The sequence below is a fragment of the Schistocerca piceifrons genome, chromosome 7 (genome assembly GCF_021461385.2).
Source record: "Schistocerca piceifrons isolate TAMUIC-IGC-003096 chromosome 7, iqSchPice1.1, whole genome shotgun sequence".
Lineage (NCBI taxonomy): Eukaryota > Metazoa > Arthropoda > Insecta > Orthoptera > Acrididae > Schistocerca > Schistocerca piceifrons.
In genome coordinates this window covers 450,463,847-450,483,017 of record NC_060144.1, presented here as the reverse complement: position 1 = coordinate 450,483,017, position 19,171 = coordinate 450,463,847, and the positions used below count along the sequence as shown (strand labels likewise).

Genomic DNA, 19,171 nt, shown 5'->3' with positions numbered 1-19,171 from the left:
CCACACGTTTGTCTGGCCTCTCAACAGATACCCCTCCGTTGTGGTTGCACCTGCGGTACGGCTATCTGTATCTTTGAGGCACGCAAGCCTCCCCACCAACGGCAAGGTCCATGGTCCATGGGGGGCACCATAACTTGTACCAAATAATTTTTTGATTTTTAAGGTGTAGCTTCCTTAGAGTTCCTGATTTCATCAAACTCTCCTTCCAGTTAGGCAGTTTTGCAACCAGGTGTTAGCAATACCTCAAACTTTTATTGTTCAATCTTTGAATGCAGCTAACCATGTCAAAATTTCAAATGCTTTTGATTGGTAAAGCAGTATGATAACTGCTGGCTGCTTGTGATCTATTAAAATTGTGCATCTATCAAGAAAGTCATGCAGGTCGTTGATGGTGGACTTATTTTAGAAAAATCCCTATTGGGAGAGTTAAATGATGATGTTCATGTTTAGGAAGTTCTGTAGCCTAGTTATAGCAGTATACTGGAAAGACCTTGGAGAAGGTGGATAATAATGCACTTGGCCTATAATTTGCTGCCTCCTTCTGTTTTTCACTTTTTTAAAATAGTGATAAAATTTTTCATATTTTGAAATTGTCATGATATGCTCCCTCTTCCAATGATGCATTTATGATATCAGAGAGGTGCTCATGTTTAACTTTCTTTCTTATAATATATTGTATTTCTCCTGCTTTTGTTGGATGTAAGGGAACATTTATGGTGGGGAGAGTGCATACAGTGTTCTTAGTGCCATGAAATAGCTTCCGTGGAATTACTGAGAAATATCTATTAAATTCATGTCAACCTCGTAGGTGTAGTTAATTATTTTTCAATCTCTTTGTAATATAATCTCTCTCTCTTCCAGTCTGTTTATTGATGATGTCCCAGAAATAACATATACATGTTGTGCTATTTCCTACATCTGTTTTCCTTATTTTGGGCAGTGACTTCATCTTAAATGATAAAACTTTAATGCCATCTGCAGGCAAGAATTTTTCTTTTACAGGTTGATAACGTTTACTCTTTTTGGAAAGTGATTAGTAAAGTAACACTGTGAAACCTGTATGAAATTACCAAATTCATCACGTACTGTTGAAGCACTAAATTTGTTTTTCCATTCCTCATTTTGCAGGTCAAAAGTAAAATTATTTATATTTCTGCTGTTATAATTCCTATATCTTATAATTACTTTTTCTCTTGGTAGTCGGCATTGAGGTAAACTAGCACGGATAGTATGTGCACTGTGATCTGAGAAGTGGAGCCAAGCTCTGTTGCTATGTGATTAAGGCAACTAATTATCCTAGTTCTTTCCACAATTTGTGTTTGTATGTCAAAGGAGGGCATTAATATTGACCAACTGCAGCTTTGTCAGATTCTATGAAGAATTCAACACAAAAGTCACCATATATTATTACATTTGCTGAGCTATTCTGGCATACTTTCTCTGGCGAGGAAGACAGGGAGTCACAGAAAGTGGTATGTTTCACAGATAAGAAGGGGGATTACCTCTATCATCATTCTTCAAGCATACACAATTTCCTCCATTTTTGAAACCTTAATGGGAATACTGATGATCTAATCTAAAATAAGTAGTATGAAGCTATGTCAGCTCAGACTCCTTTAGCCAGTACTCATTAATGCACACATGCGCGTGACTGACAGCATGTTGTTATCACTGGCAAGAATTTCAAGTTCACTTAATTTATTTCTCAGCCCCTCAATATTGTGACAGTATATAATTAAGGCAGTCTACTTCTGTCTGCTGTTTGTTCACACTTGGACAGAGATCGCGTTTTACTATTGCCTCTTCCAGGAAGGGAAGCCTGTCCATGAAAAAATTTCAATATTCGCTGCAACTTTCCTTGCTCTTGCAAACTGTCTTGTTTCGGGTCTCTTGGAAACATCTGTGCTGGTGGTCTCTTCTGCTGTGTCTTGGGCATCTTCTGGTGCTGAACTTGGCTAAGCTACTTTTAATTAATTTAATTAATTAATTTTAGACAATTTTGCTTGAATGGCCGGAGATAGTGGTTATGTATGTGTGAGGCGTGCCTGCTTGTGTGAATCTGTGTCTCTCCCTTTCTTTTCTGAAGAAGGCTTTTTTGTGCCTCTTTGAAACTCAACATGTCATCTTTATAGTGATTAGCAATTCATCATTTTCATAATTAAAGATACCAAGTGATTGCATTAAAGTGCTAGTCATGCATAGTCTCAAGAGGGATCATTGAATAGCTGAACATAACTGCCTGTATCACTAACTTCAGTTTCCTACAGAATTGTGAAATGCATTGTGCACTCCTTGATTATGACAAGTTTTGAAGAATGAAAATCTCCTCTGTAAAATGACAACATTAATCCTATAAACAGAGAGCTTGCAAAACTCAACTTGTTCTGTTCATCCTTCAGATTCAGAGCATCATAGACAACAGTTCCCCAGGTTGAATTTCGGAAGGCATTTAGTTCAGTCCCCCCACTAGCATTTACTAAACAAAGTACAAGCTTTTAAGTATGGGATAATATTTTTGATTGAATTCGGAACTTCCTTGATGAAAGAGCTCTCAACACATTATTCTTGAAAGGACGAAATGAACAGATGTAAAAGCAACCTTGGGAGTACTCCAGAATAGTTGTATAGGGCTGTTACTGTTTACAGTGTGTGTAAATGGCATAGTATATAATGTCAGAAGCTCCATGAGGCTGCATACGAACAATACTGTTGTCTGTAGGAAGATTTTAATGCTGAACGGCTAGTGAAATGCAGGAAGACCTGCAGTCAATCAATGATTGATTTTGGGATGGCTGTTGAACATAAATAAGTTTAACTTATTGCACATAAATAGGCAGAGATATAAATCAGTGTTTGATTACACAGTTGGTCAGGCATCGCTGAAAACAGAAACAATTATAAAATAATGAAGAGTATGAGGAGTAACTGTCTGGAGCCATGGTGGCTGGCCAATTGATCAAGAGCATCAACAGTGAGTCACCAGAAAACAGCAGGTGGGAAACACAAGAGAACAACAGACAACAGATCGCACTTCTGAATAACAAGCCTAAAGGGTAAACCAAGATAGAATACTAAGACGTAGTTAATTCAGAACCAAGACAATAATGTGTAGTGAAATCCATATGGTAATACAACGAAATCACAACTAATTGAAGGAGCAGCAACACTCCTGGCTTTAGAGAGTGGTCACGAGTCCTGATAGGCTGGCCAGACAGATGTGGTTCAACACAGCACTTACCTCGGTGCCCGGAGCACTCGCAATTGCAGCAGCTCCACCAAACAGCTGTGATTGATGTCCATACTATCTGGTGGGTCTTCAAATGCATGAAGCCAGGATACCAGATCCCTTGTCCCTGCAATGAGTATGTATGATCAGAGGCACCCTGGACGATGCTGCAGAAAGCGAACCGGTGGCATAGGTCGAGACCCGGCATAGAAGCTCACCAGCGGGGAGGAATACTGTGGGGCACCTGACAGCATGAGCGTGGGCAGCGACATCCGAGAGGATGGAGGTCCCACTGAAACCTCCACTTCCATATCTGTGTCCTTGGGAACAGTTTCTAGGCATGGGAGTTCGCGCCAACCCCTTGGAATGTCCATTATAAGATGCTGCCGGAGAGCGGAAACCAACTTGGATGGTACCCACGAGGGTTTCATGGCATTTGAGCATGCCTACACAGCTGCGCCTGGCAGACACTGCATGGTGGGCCAGATCTGGGGTTCCGTCGGCTCTGGGGCAGGAGGTGGAGGGCAGTGCGTCACTGCCACCCATGGAGGTGCTCCACTGGGCTGCAGTCGATGACATGTCTGGACTGATAAGTGCTGAGGAACAGTGTGAAGCAGCCGTGGTGGTGGATGTACCCACCGCTTTCAGCATGAGTTGCTTAAAAGTATGCATCATACTGAGCGCTTTGCCGTAGGAAGAGGGTGAAATGCTGAACTAAACAGATGCTTGATGCCATTGGAGATGCAGAACTGTTCGAAAACTGCCACTGTGAATTGGCCCCACTTATCCAAAACAATGGTGTGGGGAAGCCTGTCATTGGCAAGAATCTGGAATGACATTGAGCCACGTAGAGCCCAGAAACGGGTCAGAAAAGTCCAGATAAATGCGATCTGAGGGTCAACAGGCATTGGGCCAGGGTGCAGAAGACTGGGGTGGAGCTGCCTGGTGCCGGGCGCAAGCAGAACAGCTGCAGTCCATTTCTTCTAAATCTTTGTTCATTCCTAGCAGTAGGCATGGCAGCTCACTAAGTTTTTCGTCTGCAACACGCCCCAATGCCCATGATGGAGGAAGTGCAGAACATGGGGGTGTAGGGTAGATAGGATGATGAAACGGTGAGTACCCACCTTTGCGTCAAACAGGAGAACATGGGAGATGATGGACAAATGGTGGGAGGGGCGAGCCCAGGCCCAACACTTGGGATCGGCAGACTTTGAAAGACAAGTAGATCAATCATGGAGCACATAGTGCATGATACGTCACAAGATGGGGACGTGGCCTGTGCGTACAGTGATGTAAGTAACCATAATGGGAAACCTGTCCAAGGCATGCCCTTGTTCCTGATTGATTTGAAAACAGGACATTTCCTCTTGGCCAAAAGCCAGGTCAGGCCTTGAGGGCAAGCAGGAATAGTGTCTGCATTTACGTGTTGTGCTGTGGGCTTGTATTTAATGCTATAAGTGCAGGAGCTGAGGAAGAGTGCACCATGGTGGAGGCATTGTTCAGTCCACTCCAGAAGCCATGAACAGGGCACAAAGAGAACCACTAGCAGCTTGTGACCGCAAAGAGGGTAACTTGGTCCCAAAAATGTAAAGGTGGAACTTCTTAAGCTCAAAGATGATCGCCAAAGCCACTTTCTCTATCTGTGAGTAGTTCTTTTGAGCAGGTGTTAGGGTTGTGGGACTGAAAGAGATCCCAAAGTACAAGTGCCTGTATTTGTGTAAGTCTAAGGTAGTGTTGGTCTCCATAATATTTTGGAATTCTTCATCCAGGGGGACCTGTGAATATGCATCAGCAAAGTCTATCTTAGAGAAATATTCACATCCAAAAAGCTTTGTGAGGTGGTCTCTGGATGTGGGATGGGGTAGGATTCCAATTATGCCCAGGCACTGATTGTTGATTTAAAATTTCTACATAGCTGGAGAGAGCCATCGAGTTACTTGACCACCAACAGAAGTGCTACCCAGGAGAGATGTGGTCCAGGCATTAGATTTGACAGATTCAATTAGTCCAGCTGTGTGGAGACAGCTGTAAAGAGATAGTAAAAATACAGTAAGAGGACGTGCATGGCAAAAATGAAGCATAGTATCATCGATGTAAGAAGACTTGGGCCTGGAAAACTGCAGCACAGCCCAGATCGGGTTGAGATAGAGGCATGAGAGCATTACAGACACCAAAAATGTTGCCAGCTGAGTGACTGTTGTCAACAAACAGCCGGACGACTTGTTTGTATGTAGCTTGGACTGTAAATTTACCCCGGAGAGGAATCAAACTGTCACCGTAGGCAACCAATGTATGAGATGGCAGGGCCAAGTCAGGGGAACCAAGATGAGCGTATGCATGGAGATTGATGAGAGAAACAGTAGCTCCTGCATCCAAATGGAAGAGTGTGTTCTGGGGTGCAGTTGTGGGGGTAATAAACAACTTGGAGGTGGAAGGATGACCCTGAGAAACAACTGCCTGCACCATCTCATGTGATGCATGGGGGGGGGGGGGGGTGGCATCCGACTGAGTCAGTGGTTGACAACAAACAATGTGATGATGCCCCCCATCCTTCCCACAATAGGTAGTGCCGCGATCCAGCCATCCGTCATGTGGTTGTGCCATGAAGCAGTCAAGGCACGACAGGAGATCCTGCTGCTTGTGTTGATGGGGTGTGACAGGCTGCTCAGGAGCTGTGGAAATGTCTGAAATCAATGAATCAAGACAACACTGCTAGAAAAAAGACTTATGAGAATTCCACTCCTGAGGCAGCAGCTCGACCACTGTTATGCGAGGTTGAGCCATGAGGTGTTTGTTTGCAGCCAGTGTGATCTCAAAAGAGTGCCAGATTTTCAATGTATAGTCTAAGAAAGGGTTGTCCAGTTTGAGGGGTGCAGTATGAACTTCTAGATCAGGAGCCAAGGTGCGTTTGTACAAGTAAAATGCAACATAGACTCAATCCTTGCAAATTCATCACCCACAAGCTGTACAATTAACCAGGCTGCTTGTGGCATTGATAGAAATCGAGGCCCAATGACCACATGGAATCATTGGATAGCAATGAACACATCTCCTCGAACATGAGCAGAGCTGGATTTGAGAGTGGAGCCAAGCTTCTTTGCAAGAAAAACCTCTCCAGTCAAGCCCAAGAAATGAAGAGCAATTGTTGGAGACTGTCCTTCGAAACAGGTAGTGTTTCAGCCACTGCAAATACATGTCCCAATACTCTTTTGTATCGTTAAATGACTGAAATAAGGGTGAGTTGCACTCCCCGTGGGAATTGTCCACTGCCTGGATGGGTTGGGAACCCTGAACCTGTAAGTGATCCGAAAAAAATTGAAACTGTTGCTGCTGCTTCTGGAACAGCTGTAGCAACTGCTGCTGCTGCTGCTGCTGCTGTTCTGCAAGTTGCATAAGCTTGGCATCCATGGAACACCTGTATCATTTTATAGTGATCGGAATTTGGCAAGTCCAGGAATGACTTGAGAATCAGCGAGTCACCAGAGAACAACAGGTGGACAACACTAGAGAACAACAGACAGCAGGTATGGCATAGCAGAATAACAAGTCCAAAGGGCAAACCAAGATTTAATACTAGGATATAGCGATTTCAGGACCAAGATGACATGTAGCAAGATCTGTTTAGTAATGCAGAGAAATTGCAATTAACCGATGGAACAGCCATGCTGCTGGCTTTTAAGGCTGGCTGGACAGGCACAGCATGCAGCGGCACTTATATCGCAGCATTGTCTCCTAACAGCTGGCATCAATGTCCATGCCATTCAGCAGGTTTTCAGACCGGGGCTAGGATATGAGAGAATCCACAAATAAATCGAGTTGTAGAAAAAGCAGTCACAGTGAGATTTATTGGAAATACCATAACCAAATGTATTCATTCACAAAAGATGTATCAAACAATATACTTGATTGACCAATTCTTGCTTATTACTTGCCAGTATGTGATCTATCCTAGTTTGAATTAATAGAACAGATAGAGAGAGAAAATGCAATGAAGAGTGGCATGTTTGGTCATGAGTTTCTGTAGTAAGTATGGGAGTGTCATGGACATGCTCAGCAAACTCCAGTAATAGAGCTACAAGAGTAAATTGTACTTCATAGAGAGGTTTATTGTCCAAATTCTGAAAGAATTCCAAGAAGAGTTAGGCAACTTATTACTTCCTCTCAGATATTTCTCGTGAAATTACCATGAAGAGGAAAGAGGAGGAATTAGAGCTTGTATGGAGGCTTGTCAATAGTTCCCCTACCCGTACATATTTGCAGATGTAATAGGAAAGGTTGGAAATGTTTGTGGTACTGCTACTCAGTATGAGGTGTGGCATGTCTCCAGTCACATAGATTCTACATGCTAAAATTGTTTGGTTGCCACTTCCGTGAATGATTTTAGAAATCCCTCTGGATTGTTATCTATTCCTTTTGCCTCATATGATAGCAAGTTTTCCATAACTATTTCAGACTCCGACTCTTACCAGTAGAACCCCTATGTCTTCCCTTTCTACACAAATCTCTTCTAGCACATTATTATATTCTTTCTCCCCTTTGTACGGACCGCTCAGTGTATTATATGCTCTTTTCACTGCATGTAATAGGGGAATTTTCCTTGCATTTTTAATAATGGCACTTTTGCTTTTAAATTACCTGGAAGTTATTTTGACTTTACTATATCCTGAATCTGTCTTCCTGAAGATCGTTTCCTTTTAGATTTCTTCTAATTTTTCCTGCAGCTGTTGAGCTTTAGCTTTTTGCACTTTCTTTTGATTTCATTCCTCAGTGACTTATTTAGCTGTATCACCTTTTTTTCCCTGGTAATTTTAATATATCCTTCCTTTTTTGATCATTTGATGCATTTCTTCAGCTATATGCAATTTGTTCACAGTACCTATCTTATACTTAGTATATTTGTATGTGCAACTTCTACGGTTTGCCTATTCAGTGATACCCTTTCCTCCTCAACTGAAGTATCTAATGTGGTATTCAGTATCACAGTAGCTTCAGATTCAGAGAACTTCGATCACAAGTCGTCATTCCTCAGCCCTTCTGTAATCCATTGCCTTTGTACATCGATTCTTCTTAGTAGTTCTCTTAAAAGTGATTGAAATCTGCCTTAATTTCCCTTGCATACTCTCTTTATCATTTTGCTGAGCCCACATTCTCATGCCCTCAGCGTTGCGTTCACTCGACCCAGTGCACCACTGTGGCGTTCGCCTAGTGACGGGAACTTATGAGTCCGGTGGCCAGTGTCCTGATGCAGGCCGGAATCCCTCCATCAAAGGTTAGCATGCACAACTGCTCACCAGTTACATTGCACACATTTGTAGTTCTCTTGTGCATCCGAATTACCATCCCCTTTTCCCAACCATGGCAGTTCATCTCCTGCATCGGCGGCCTTGGTCAGGGCTTACAATTGCGGTTCGCGTCCGGTCCCTTCTGTCGGAACTGGAGTCCTTCCCATTACCACCTCTCCTCTAGGTCCATTCATATACACCTCCATGGTGTACACCTAAGCCGCAGATTCTTCTGGACCTCTCACATGGTCCTAAGGACTCCGTTAACCCTACGGCTCTCCACTATCACTTACTCTCGACGTGTACCAGGGCCATGAAGTGGATTGCACCGATAGCTCGATGGCTGATGGTCTCGTAGGCTTTGCGTATGTTCATGGAGGACACATTGAACAGCACTCCTTGCCAGATGGCTGCAGTGTTTCCACTGCAGAGCTGGTAGCCATATCTCGTGCTCTTGAGCACATCCGTTCATGCCCTGCTGAATCATTTCTCCCATGTTCTGACTCCTTGAGTAGCGTGCAGGCTATCGACCAGTGCTACCCTCGCCATCCTTTGGTGGCGTCCATTCAGGAGTCCATCTATGCCCTAGAACGGTCCTGTCGTTCAGTGGTGGTTGTGTGGACCCCAGGACACATTGGAATCCCAGGCAACGAACTTGCCAACCGTCTGGCCAAACAGGCTATGCGGAAACTGCTTCTGGAGATGGGCATCTCCAAAACTGACCTGCATTCTGTCTTGCACCGCGGTGCAGGGTTTTTCGGCTTTGGGAGATGGAATGACATAACTGCGTGTCATTAAGGAGACTACGAATGTGTGGAAGTCTTCCATGCGGTCCTCTCTCAGGGAATCAGTTGTCCTCTGCCGGCTCCGCATTGGCCATACGTGGCTAATGCATGGTTACCTGTTCCATCGCGAGGACCCACCTTGGTGTCACTGTGGCTCACAAATGATGGTCGTCCACCTCTTACTGGACTGCCCACTTTTAGCTGGTCTGCAGTGGACTTCCAATTTTCCTAGCACCCTACCTTTGGTGCTGGGTAACAGTGCCTCAACAGCAGCTTTAGCTTTACATTTTATCCGTGAGGGTGAGATTTATCATTTGATCTAAGTTTTAGCTCATGTCCTTTGTCCCTCTGTGTCCTCCACCCTAGTGCTTTTAAGGTGGAGGTTTTAATGTGTTGCAGAGTGGCAGGCTTCTCCTTTTTATTCTCATGGTCAGCCAGCCATGGTAATCTTGATCTCTTCTACATGTTCCTTGTGTCTCTCTGTGGTTTTCTTGTTTGATTTTGTCCATTTTAGTGTTTGTTGTCCTTCTGTCATTCTTGTGGGTTTCTCCTTTCCTCCAGCTGTGTTTTGTATGTCTTGCTTATTATACTCCCACCCTTGTGGAATTATTTTAATCGGAACAAGGGACCGATGACCAAGCAGTTTGCCCCCCCCCCCCCCCCTCTCTCTTTTAAACCAACCAACCACATCCTCATGTAACTCCCCTTTGTACTCCTTCCTCTACTGTAAGAGTTCCAGTACCCATTGTTATTAGATTCTGAATCTCCATTTACAACCCATATTACCCCATATAGTTCCCTCAAAGCTACTCCGTATCTTATCATCTTTTGTTTGTGACTTTGACGTGTATGTCTTAACTATTTTATTCCCAGTTGTTTGATTTTGATTCTCGTGAGAATAATAGTATTACTTTCTGAACTGTTCATAGTAACTCACGCTTTGCATTATGTTCCCATTCATAACAAATCCTACTGCAGTTATACCATTTTTTGACACTGCTGCTGTTACTTTATATTCACCTGACTATGCCATTTTCTGACACTGCATATGTTACTCAGAATTCACCTGACTGGATGTGTTAATCTTCTTGCCATTTCACTTCACTGGCTCCTACAACATCTTTATTGAGTTTTTGAATTTCCTTTTTTAGATTTTCTAGCACCTGTGCATGTTCAGATTCCTGACATTCCATCCTTTGACCCGTGGAATGTTACCCTTCCATTGATTATTCTTCAGTCTTTTCCTCTTGGTCAATCCCACACCTTGGGCAGTCTCCCCTTGGAGATCTGAATGGGGGGCTAATCTGGAATCTTATATCCTCTGGATGCATATAATGTGTCTTTAATATATTAATTCTGTTTGCAGCACACTCATTTCTTTTAATCATTATGATTCTTCCACCTGTGTGGGCATTTTCCAACCCAACGGGTGAAGGGTGCCTCGAACCCCTGTCCATGGTGCGTTTTCTGAAAAGAGAAACCATATGTTCCGTTGAAGTTTTACGTGGTGTTTTTATTGGTATTTTCCATTTGTAGGTGTCCTTTGTTTTGTGTTTTGTTTACAACATATCATCAGTATTTTTAGTGGAAAAGGCACCCCATACAAAATTATTTCTTGGTTTCTACAAGTTTATATTTTTATTCATTTTTCATCTATTTTAATGTTTTTTATTTTTTTTCAGTGAATGTGCATTTTTAATTGTTCTTTAGATTTTGCTGAAATTCAGAGTTTCTTTGCCCACTCAAAACCCTCATCTCCTTTGGAGATTCCGATGATTTGTTTTGGTTGGTTGATTTGGGGGAGGGAACCAAACAGCGAGGTCATCAGTCTTTGTGTTTTGGTAAGTTAATTAGTTGCATGTTTCAGGAATCATAATTGTGGTCTCTAGCTTTGTTTTGAAATATGTCAGTTTTTCAGTACATTTCCTGCAAAAAATATGGTAACCTGGTGACCTTTTAGATGATTTCTTGAGGGTGTTTTTACATGCATACATACATACATACAGTGCTTTTAAATTCTTCTATGGAGTAATGTTCATACTTCATTTGTGATGTCATGCATTGGTCATTTTCTGAGTTTCATATCTCTGTCATGTTGAAGACATTGTTGATCTATTAGTGGGATATCAGATCATTCACTAACCATGAAATGCTAAGGTTCCATTGTTTGATATTGTGTGTGGGTCTGCACCCGATATCGGGCTCAAACGTTTCAGCATTTGTGTTCAGCTGTGGGTTTCCCTTGTTGCATTGATTTAAATCCACTGACAAACTAAAAGGTACTTGTACTCTGCCCTTATGTCAAGTTGATCTCATGTGGGTTGACCAGCTAACACTTGAAACTTCTTCGCAGGTAAAAACTGTGTGCTGGTCAGAGAAATGAACTCGGAATCTTTGCCTTTTAGGGGCAAGCGCTCTACTGACTGAGCTACCCTTGCATGACTCACAACCCTTCCTCACACCTTTATTTCCACCACTACCACATTCCTACCTTCCAAACTTCACAGAAGTTCTCCTGTAAAACTCGAGGGCTGGCATTCCTGTAAGAAGGAATACCACAGAGACATGGCTTAGCCACAGCCTGAGTGATGTTTCCAGAATAAAATTTTCATTCTGCTACGGAATGTACACTAATATGAAATTTCCTGGCAGATAGAGCACTTATCTGTGAAAGACAAAGATCCCAGGTTCGCACCTTGGTCTGGCACACAGTTTTAATAAGCCAGGAAGTTTGATATCATCGTATCATCGCACAAGCAGCTGGTGAGTGAAAATTTCATTCTGGAAACATCCCCCCAGGCTGTGGCTAAGCCATGTCTCTGCAATATCTTTCCTACCAGGAATGCTAGTCCTGCAAGTTTCGTTGGAGAACTTCTGTGAAGTTAGGAAGGTAGGAGATTAAGTACTGGCAAAAGTAAAGCTGTGAGGAAGGCTCATGAGTTATGCTTGGGTAGCTCAGTCGGTACAGCACTTGCCCATGAAAGGCAGAAATCCTAATTCAAGTCTGAGTCTGGCATAGAGTTTTAATCTACCAGGAAGTTTCATATCAGCACACACTCTGCTGCAAAGGGAAAATTTCATTCCACCTTATACTTATTTTTTTTACCACATAAGGCGGAAGGGGTGCTTTGTGTATGTAATTGTTCCGAAAGTCTTATATGGAAGACACATATAGTTTTACAGTGTCTGCAAATTGTGTCATTTTGACATCATTTTAGTACAGTTTTTAATATTTTTTCAGAAGCCGTAATCTGGACATTCCTTAAGAGCCCATATGATTTGAAGTCATGCAATGTTTCGTACTTAGTATGATTAATTTGTTCTGTTGAATATAGCCACCTCCTTTAGCTATGTTGTGTACTTGTTCTTTTTCCATATCCTACAAAATAAATAAAGTAATTATCCAGCTGAAGTGAGCATTAAGAATAGTGTATAAAGTTGTGTATCTTGCACAGGTGTCTAAGGATTTTGGAATCCTTGCACTAGCTTCCCATTACATTTAATCTTTAATGGTTTTTGTTTGCTGCAGTAAAAATACGTTTCAGCCCAACTGTGATGTACACATCCTAATACAAGACAGAAAAATAACTTTTATGTAGAAGTTACCTCCTTGTTTAGGGGCCATAGTAGAGTTATGTGCTATGGTACAAATGTATTCAACAAGCTCCCATCTAATATAAAGCTAGAAATTAGGGAGTCCAATCAATTCAAAAGAAATTTGAAAATGTACCTTAGTAGCAACTCATATATCTAGATTCAGACAGTGGAAAGTTATGTTAGGTATGAGGGTCATCCAAAAAATAAAGACCTTTTAGTAATACAAAATGAGAAACACAATATTTATTGGAAAAAGCCATCCTTCGCTTCTCTATGTACTCACCTTTTTGTTGTATCTGGTCAGTAGCTTCCACAATCCTATGCTATACTCTTCTGCCGCCAGTTTATTAAGCCAAGTGGTTGCAGAGCAGGCCCAGCATTGACATTCTTGACCCAATATGGAGTCACCTTTCTTGATCAGATTGTGACGTGATGGGATCTGGCTGTCTGATATCTCTCCAGAGAGCAAGCGCCAGCCACTTGAGTTGCGTGATTTTTTGGAAAAAGAAGAAGAAGAAGAAGAAGAAGAAGAAGAAGAAGAAGATAAAATTCAAAGGTGTTCTATTGGTCACTTCCGATGGATTTTGTTTGAATGCAGTGACCACCTCGCTTAGCTAACGGGTGGTAGAACTTTGTAAGTCTGAAGCTCATGACTAGATGCAACTTATATTTAAATGTAGGAGGTGATTATTTAGAGAAGTGTAAGAAGCTTCATGTATGTAACAGAATTGATTTTTCCCAATAAATATTGTGTTCTTCGTTTTGTATGACTAAATAGTATTTGTTTTCTGGATGACCCTTGTACAAGTCAAGTAACAGAATTCATTGTAAAGTTACGTGACAGGTCATAGTGTATTGTAAGCAGACCTCTGTTAGCTATTTAATATAACTGAGGAAACCGTAGACTTTTTTCAGAGTAGCAGCTTTATTTCTAATTTACTTGGTAATATTTATTTGGCATAATCACAAAAATATTGCCAAACAGTATAGTGATAGTTTATTGTCAATGCAGTGTGCAGATTTAGTTGTAAGAGTTGCTTATATATACGTACCTTAACTTGTTTCATGTCACTGAAGTTTCACCTTCCCAATGGTACCTGTAGAACATAATGAATGAATGATTCTGTAAATAGACTGAATGAAGTTTGAACAGAACACTAAAGACAAGAAATGGAAAGTAGAGTTAATGTGGTGGTGTTTTAAATGGTACCATATGGTGCCTATTGCATATATATGTAACCCACTAGTAGACATTAATATGGCATGTATCCAACCTTTACCCTTATAATCTCTTGGACTCTGCTGGGGACACTTTTAATGAGCCATTCGTCCTCATGAATCAGAATCATAGGAGGTTGTAATGCCGGGGTGTGGAGCGAAATCAAAGTTCTGTCTCACCCCAAAGGTGTTCGTTGGGTTCAGGTCAGGACTCTGGGCAGGGCAGACCATTTCAGGAATGTTTCTGTCCACAAACCTTACCCCACAGATGCTGCTACATGAAATGGTGCATTGTCAAGCTGATACAGCCAGTCATTGTCTCCGAGCTGTTCCTCTAATGTGCATTGTATGCGGTGCTGTCAAATGTGTTCATATGCTTCCTCATTTAGCAGTTTCTTAAGTGCAATAAGGGGATCAAAACGTGACTACAAAAAACACCCCCATACCACCTCCTCCAAACTTCACTGTTGGCACTACACATGATGGCAGATAATGTTGAACAAACTTTTGCCAAACCCAAACCCTTCCCTCAGATTGCAACAGGATATAGCGTGACACACCACACCAAATGATACCTTTACACTACCTGAAGTGTCACTTTGCATTGACTGCAGAAATGTGTGGCTTATAAGGAGCTGCTCGACTACTATACCCCATTTTTATTAACTTCCTATGCACAGTTGTTGTGCTAGCTGGACTATAGGTAGCACTGTGGAACTCGTGAGTGATTCTTTCCATTGATTTCATGCAATTTTTTACAAGCACCCTCCACAGTGCTAGATGTCGCCTTCCATCAGTATGTGATCTCAGCCTGGTTTTGGCTTAGTTGTGATTGTTCCTTCACATTTCCACTACACAATCACATCAGCCACAGTCAACAAAGGTTGAAATGTCCCTGATGCATTTGTTACTCAGTGGCATCTGATGACTAGTCCACTTTTGAAGTCAAAGAGCTCCCCTGATTGAACCATTTTGCTGTTACTGTTTCTCTACTGACAACACAATACTCACTTTTTATACTGGCTGTTCCACCTCTTATAACATCTAGCGATCAGTTCTGCTTTACGTACTCATGAAAGCCACACGTGAACCTAGCTGTTACAAAGACAAAAAGAAACTTTGAAGTTAAAGGCAATAAACACAGTAAAAAGCTGTTTACTATTTATTTCCACACATAAGCTTGTAAAAAAGCTAACCTATGCACAGTGTGTGAAATTAATACTGCAGCTGTGGCAAGTGGTGCTGTTAATAACTAATGCTGATACCAAAATGTGCTGCTATACTATATTTAGTGCTTATAGTGACCAGTACGAAGGCAACACAGTGTAAGGAAACTATTCTAGACGAATTATCATTTAACTCACTATTAAAGTGAATATATTTTGTCACAAAGTTACATGTGAGGGTGAGGACACAAACCTCGTGTTCTTAAACACTGACACATGGTGTCCGAATGTACTGACACGTGTGCATCCAGGGAAAGTGGTCTGCCTCTGTTTCAATATTCCTTGTATATAACAGTGTGCGTGGTGGAGGAAATTCACTTGTAGGAATTATATCAGTATTTCAGGTGCTTGTGGCTGAAGCATAAATGTTATCTACAACTACATCAATGTTCTGAAAGCCACAGTACACTTGTTGACATGTGATACTATGTACTTTTACAATTCACACTTGTTGACATGTGATACTATGTACTTTTACAATTTGCACCCTATCTAATTACAGTTGTGGTTGGAGCAAGTAGAGAACATTAATTAATGGTGTTTAGTGTATCCAATGCACAGAGAGAGTAGTTTGAAGAATCATAAGGATCACATGAAAGCATATGAAAGATTCTCTCTCCAGGAGGATAACAATACGTGACATATGGTATTGGCATTATGGTTGTCCTTTGGATAAATAATTTTGCTGTAGATCACTTAAGGACATCCTTTGGGTTCCAGAGTCATCAAGTGCAGAACCTAGAACACAAAATTTCATTCAGGGAACTCTGTATTCTGTGTCTGATAATTGCAGTAGCCAAAACACATCTTATGGAGAAAATATCCTTAAGTGATTGAAATGCAAACTGATTTATTTGAAGAGTGAAATGACCGAAGTCCCATACCTGGAATTTGTTCTTTTATAAATAAATATAATTACCCTTTAAGCTGTCTTCAAGTTAAATGATAAAATTAGCCATCGTGATGTGCATGTCAGCTATCATTTTGTAAATCTAAATTGGAATTTCGTTAATGTACAGTATTCTTGATAACAGAAACTCTTCCAGAAAGTTACTGCAATTGCAGTACATCTGTACTAACTTGTTTGTTTACTGTCTGTCACTAATAATTTTCAGATGATCAGAAGTAAGTCTCTACAGTCATCCTTTGTTTTCAGAATTACCGAAAGAAACTATCATCGCTTTTTTACTTGTCCACCTCAAATATACAAAACTTCACATGCATTTTTCACATCTTATAACAGGATTTCTGCATGCAGAATAGAAGCCTTTTACATTGAAAGCTAAGAAAATTTTTTCAAGATAAATGTGGATCTCAGGTGTACTCCTGATACATCCTCATGCATAACTTGAGGATAACTAGCTGGACTTGTGGTTTCAGCGTTTAAAAATAAGTGTGTTATGCAAATTGCTTCTGCTTTTCAATGATGCCATAAAGAGGGAGAGATACAGGTCGTGTTTTGATGCTGTCGTTTTGTGACAGTTGGGTACATGGATTTATTTGTTTGTGATGTAGATAAACCTTTTTCATCTGATGGTGTGAATGGATATGCATGTGAGTTCGTGACATTACTGGTGCTTTCAGTGCCCTCATCACCTCTCGATTATGGAAAATTCTTGTTGAAATACAAACAATGACATGTGAAAAGACAAGCATTCATTACGTGAACTTAGTTAAATTGGTCATATTTCCATGGGTGGTATTCATGATAAATGTTGCAATGTGTAAGTGTGTCTTGAAACAAAAGTTGTTCGCACTCCCTAAAATATATAGTTATGACTACATGCTAATTTTTAAAGATGTGAATTGTCAATTTATTTGTATGTAATAATACCTGTATCATGTTGGGAAATAGGCTGGCACCTAAAGTTGAATATGCTATAACTTTCTCTGCATGGTGAATGATTATGTTTTCTTATACTATAGTTTATCTATTTTATTTCATCTCTGTGAGTAAACTGTGCCATTCTGTTTGCTTCTTTTCTCTTTGTTGAAGATACATTAATAGTCTCAAATGTTTGCAGGTATGATTTTCATATGGTAACATATGCGGCAACAGCAGTATTTGGCTACGCATGGGCTGCGCCAGCAGCCTTGTGGGCACTTGCACGATGGAGAGGTTCATCAGGTGGAGTTAGCTTCCTTGAATTGACATGTGTATATGGATACTCACTGGCAGTGTTTGTACCACTATCACTGGGCCTGGTAGGGGCAGCAGCATGGCCATGGCTGAGGTGGTCACTGGCGTTGATTGGGGCAGCTTTGTCATCACGAGCCCTGCTGTCAGCAGCATGGCCAGCATCTGCTGGAACACGACCCCGTGCTCTTCTGCCGGCTCTTGCAGTCGGCCTACATGCTCTTTTAGCTGTAGTATTTGTATTGTGTTTCTTTCATGGATCCCCAACACCCTACACTTCTGTTTCCAGTAATATTTCACCATCCACTGATTCTGTGCCTAAGGCTGTTGAAGGACCTAAACAAGAAACTGCAGCACACTCTGGGTGAGTGCTTTACAACATTAATGTATCTCCTGTTCACGCACTGTATAAGTTACATCTGTGTTTTTGAACACTGGGTATTTTTCCGAGTGAACGCTGGATATTTTTCCGAGGTATGGAGAGTATTGTGTAAGCTGCATTTATGTAAAGTCTTTCTATGTTGTAATGTGTAAGCACAAAATTATTGTCAAATTATGTTCTGTATCAGTATCTGTTGTAAAAAATAAAGAACAAAAGATAAATATTTATGTAATTTAGTAAAGAAAAAACTTTAACTATTGGCAGAGCAATTTGAAGATGGTACCAGACTGAAACGAGCTCGTGTGCTGCAAAATGATTGTCATATGAACTTCTAGCATAAGATATAAGACTGAATAAAAAATATAGATTAGCTGAAAAAATCAACAACCAGTTGCGCAAAAGAAATAATGTGATAATTATTATCTTCTGAAGGTCAGCAATAAGTGTCTGAAACCAATAAAGAAATAAAATTTCTTTTGTGCAACTGGTTGCTCATTTTTTCAGCTAATAGACATGCAGTTGCTGAAGATAGATAAAGTACTAAAAAAATATAGGTATTTGTAGCTTCACAATAGCAACAAAAAGGATCCTTTAACAAGTGAGGCATGGAGTCTAAATTCCATATACTCTTGTTGTAATCATGTCTGCAGAAACAAGAACAAAAAACACTAACTTCACAGTCCAGAATCTTGTGGTACAGATAATGATTAGGCTTTGCCAGATTTTTGGTGTAACTCTGGTACCAGCTAGTCTTAGACAAGTCAGTCACTTCCTTGTTGTCACATAGTATTTTCATAGGATCCTCTGTGGAGTTCAAAGGTATTTCCTTAGGTAATCTTGGAAGTTGTAGAGCTTCCTGATATAAGGTCAGGACCATACATTTTACCTCAGTTGTTAAGGCTACTACTGGCTGTCTATTACTATGCCAGTATTTGCTGGTCCTTGAAATTTAAATAGCTATCCAGTCATAGTCTTTCTCCAGGTCAATCTTCATCACAGTAACCTATGATGTGGCAGTCCTCCTGTAATTTTTATGATGCTATGCCAGGTGTGATATTTGTGATACTTGCAAAGGATGCAAATTGTAATCCCCATATACTACAAAGTGGGTTCCTGAATGTAACGCTTTCCACCATAAAGATTTGCCGTGTGCAGCAGGAGGCAACTTGCTTACTTTTCATATTATTAAGATGACTTGCTGTCATTGTCCCACTCGGTTTCTTATCTGATGACTGCAGATTTTAACATGCATGTAACAAACACTCCACTGCAGAGTGAAAATTTCATTCTGGAAACACAGTGCATTACAGAGTGGAAA

General features: G+C 41.0%; 1 protein-coding gene across 1 annotated transcript in view; it reads left to right on the top strand.

The window, feature by feature from the left end:
- LOC124804889 (protein YIPF1) overlaps positions 1-18,074 on the top strand; it is a 28,665-nt gene extending 10,591 nt beyond the window's left edge. Inside the window, exon 2 of the mRNA XM_047265258.1 lies at positions 17,359-18,074. Coding sequence (XP_047121214.1) covers positions 17,359-17,839 — 481 coding nt within the window. The 3' untranslated portion in view covers positions 17,840-18,074. The remainder of the gene's footprint in view (positions 1-17,358) is intronic.
- The last annotated feature ends 1,097 nt before the right edge of the window (positions 18,075-19,171 follow it).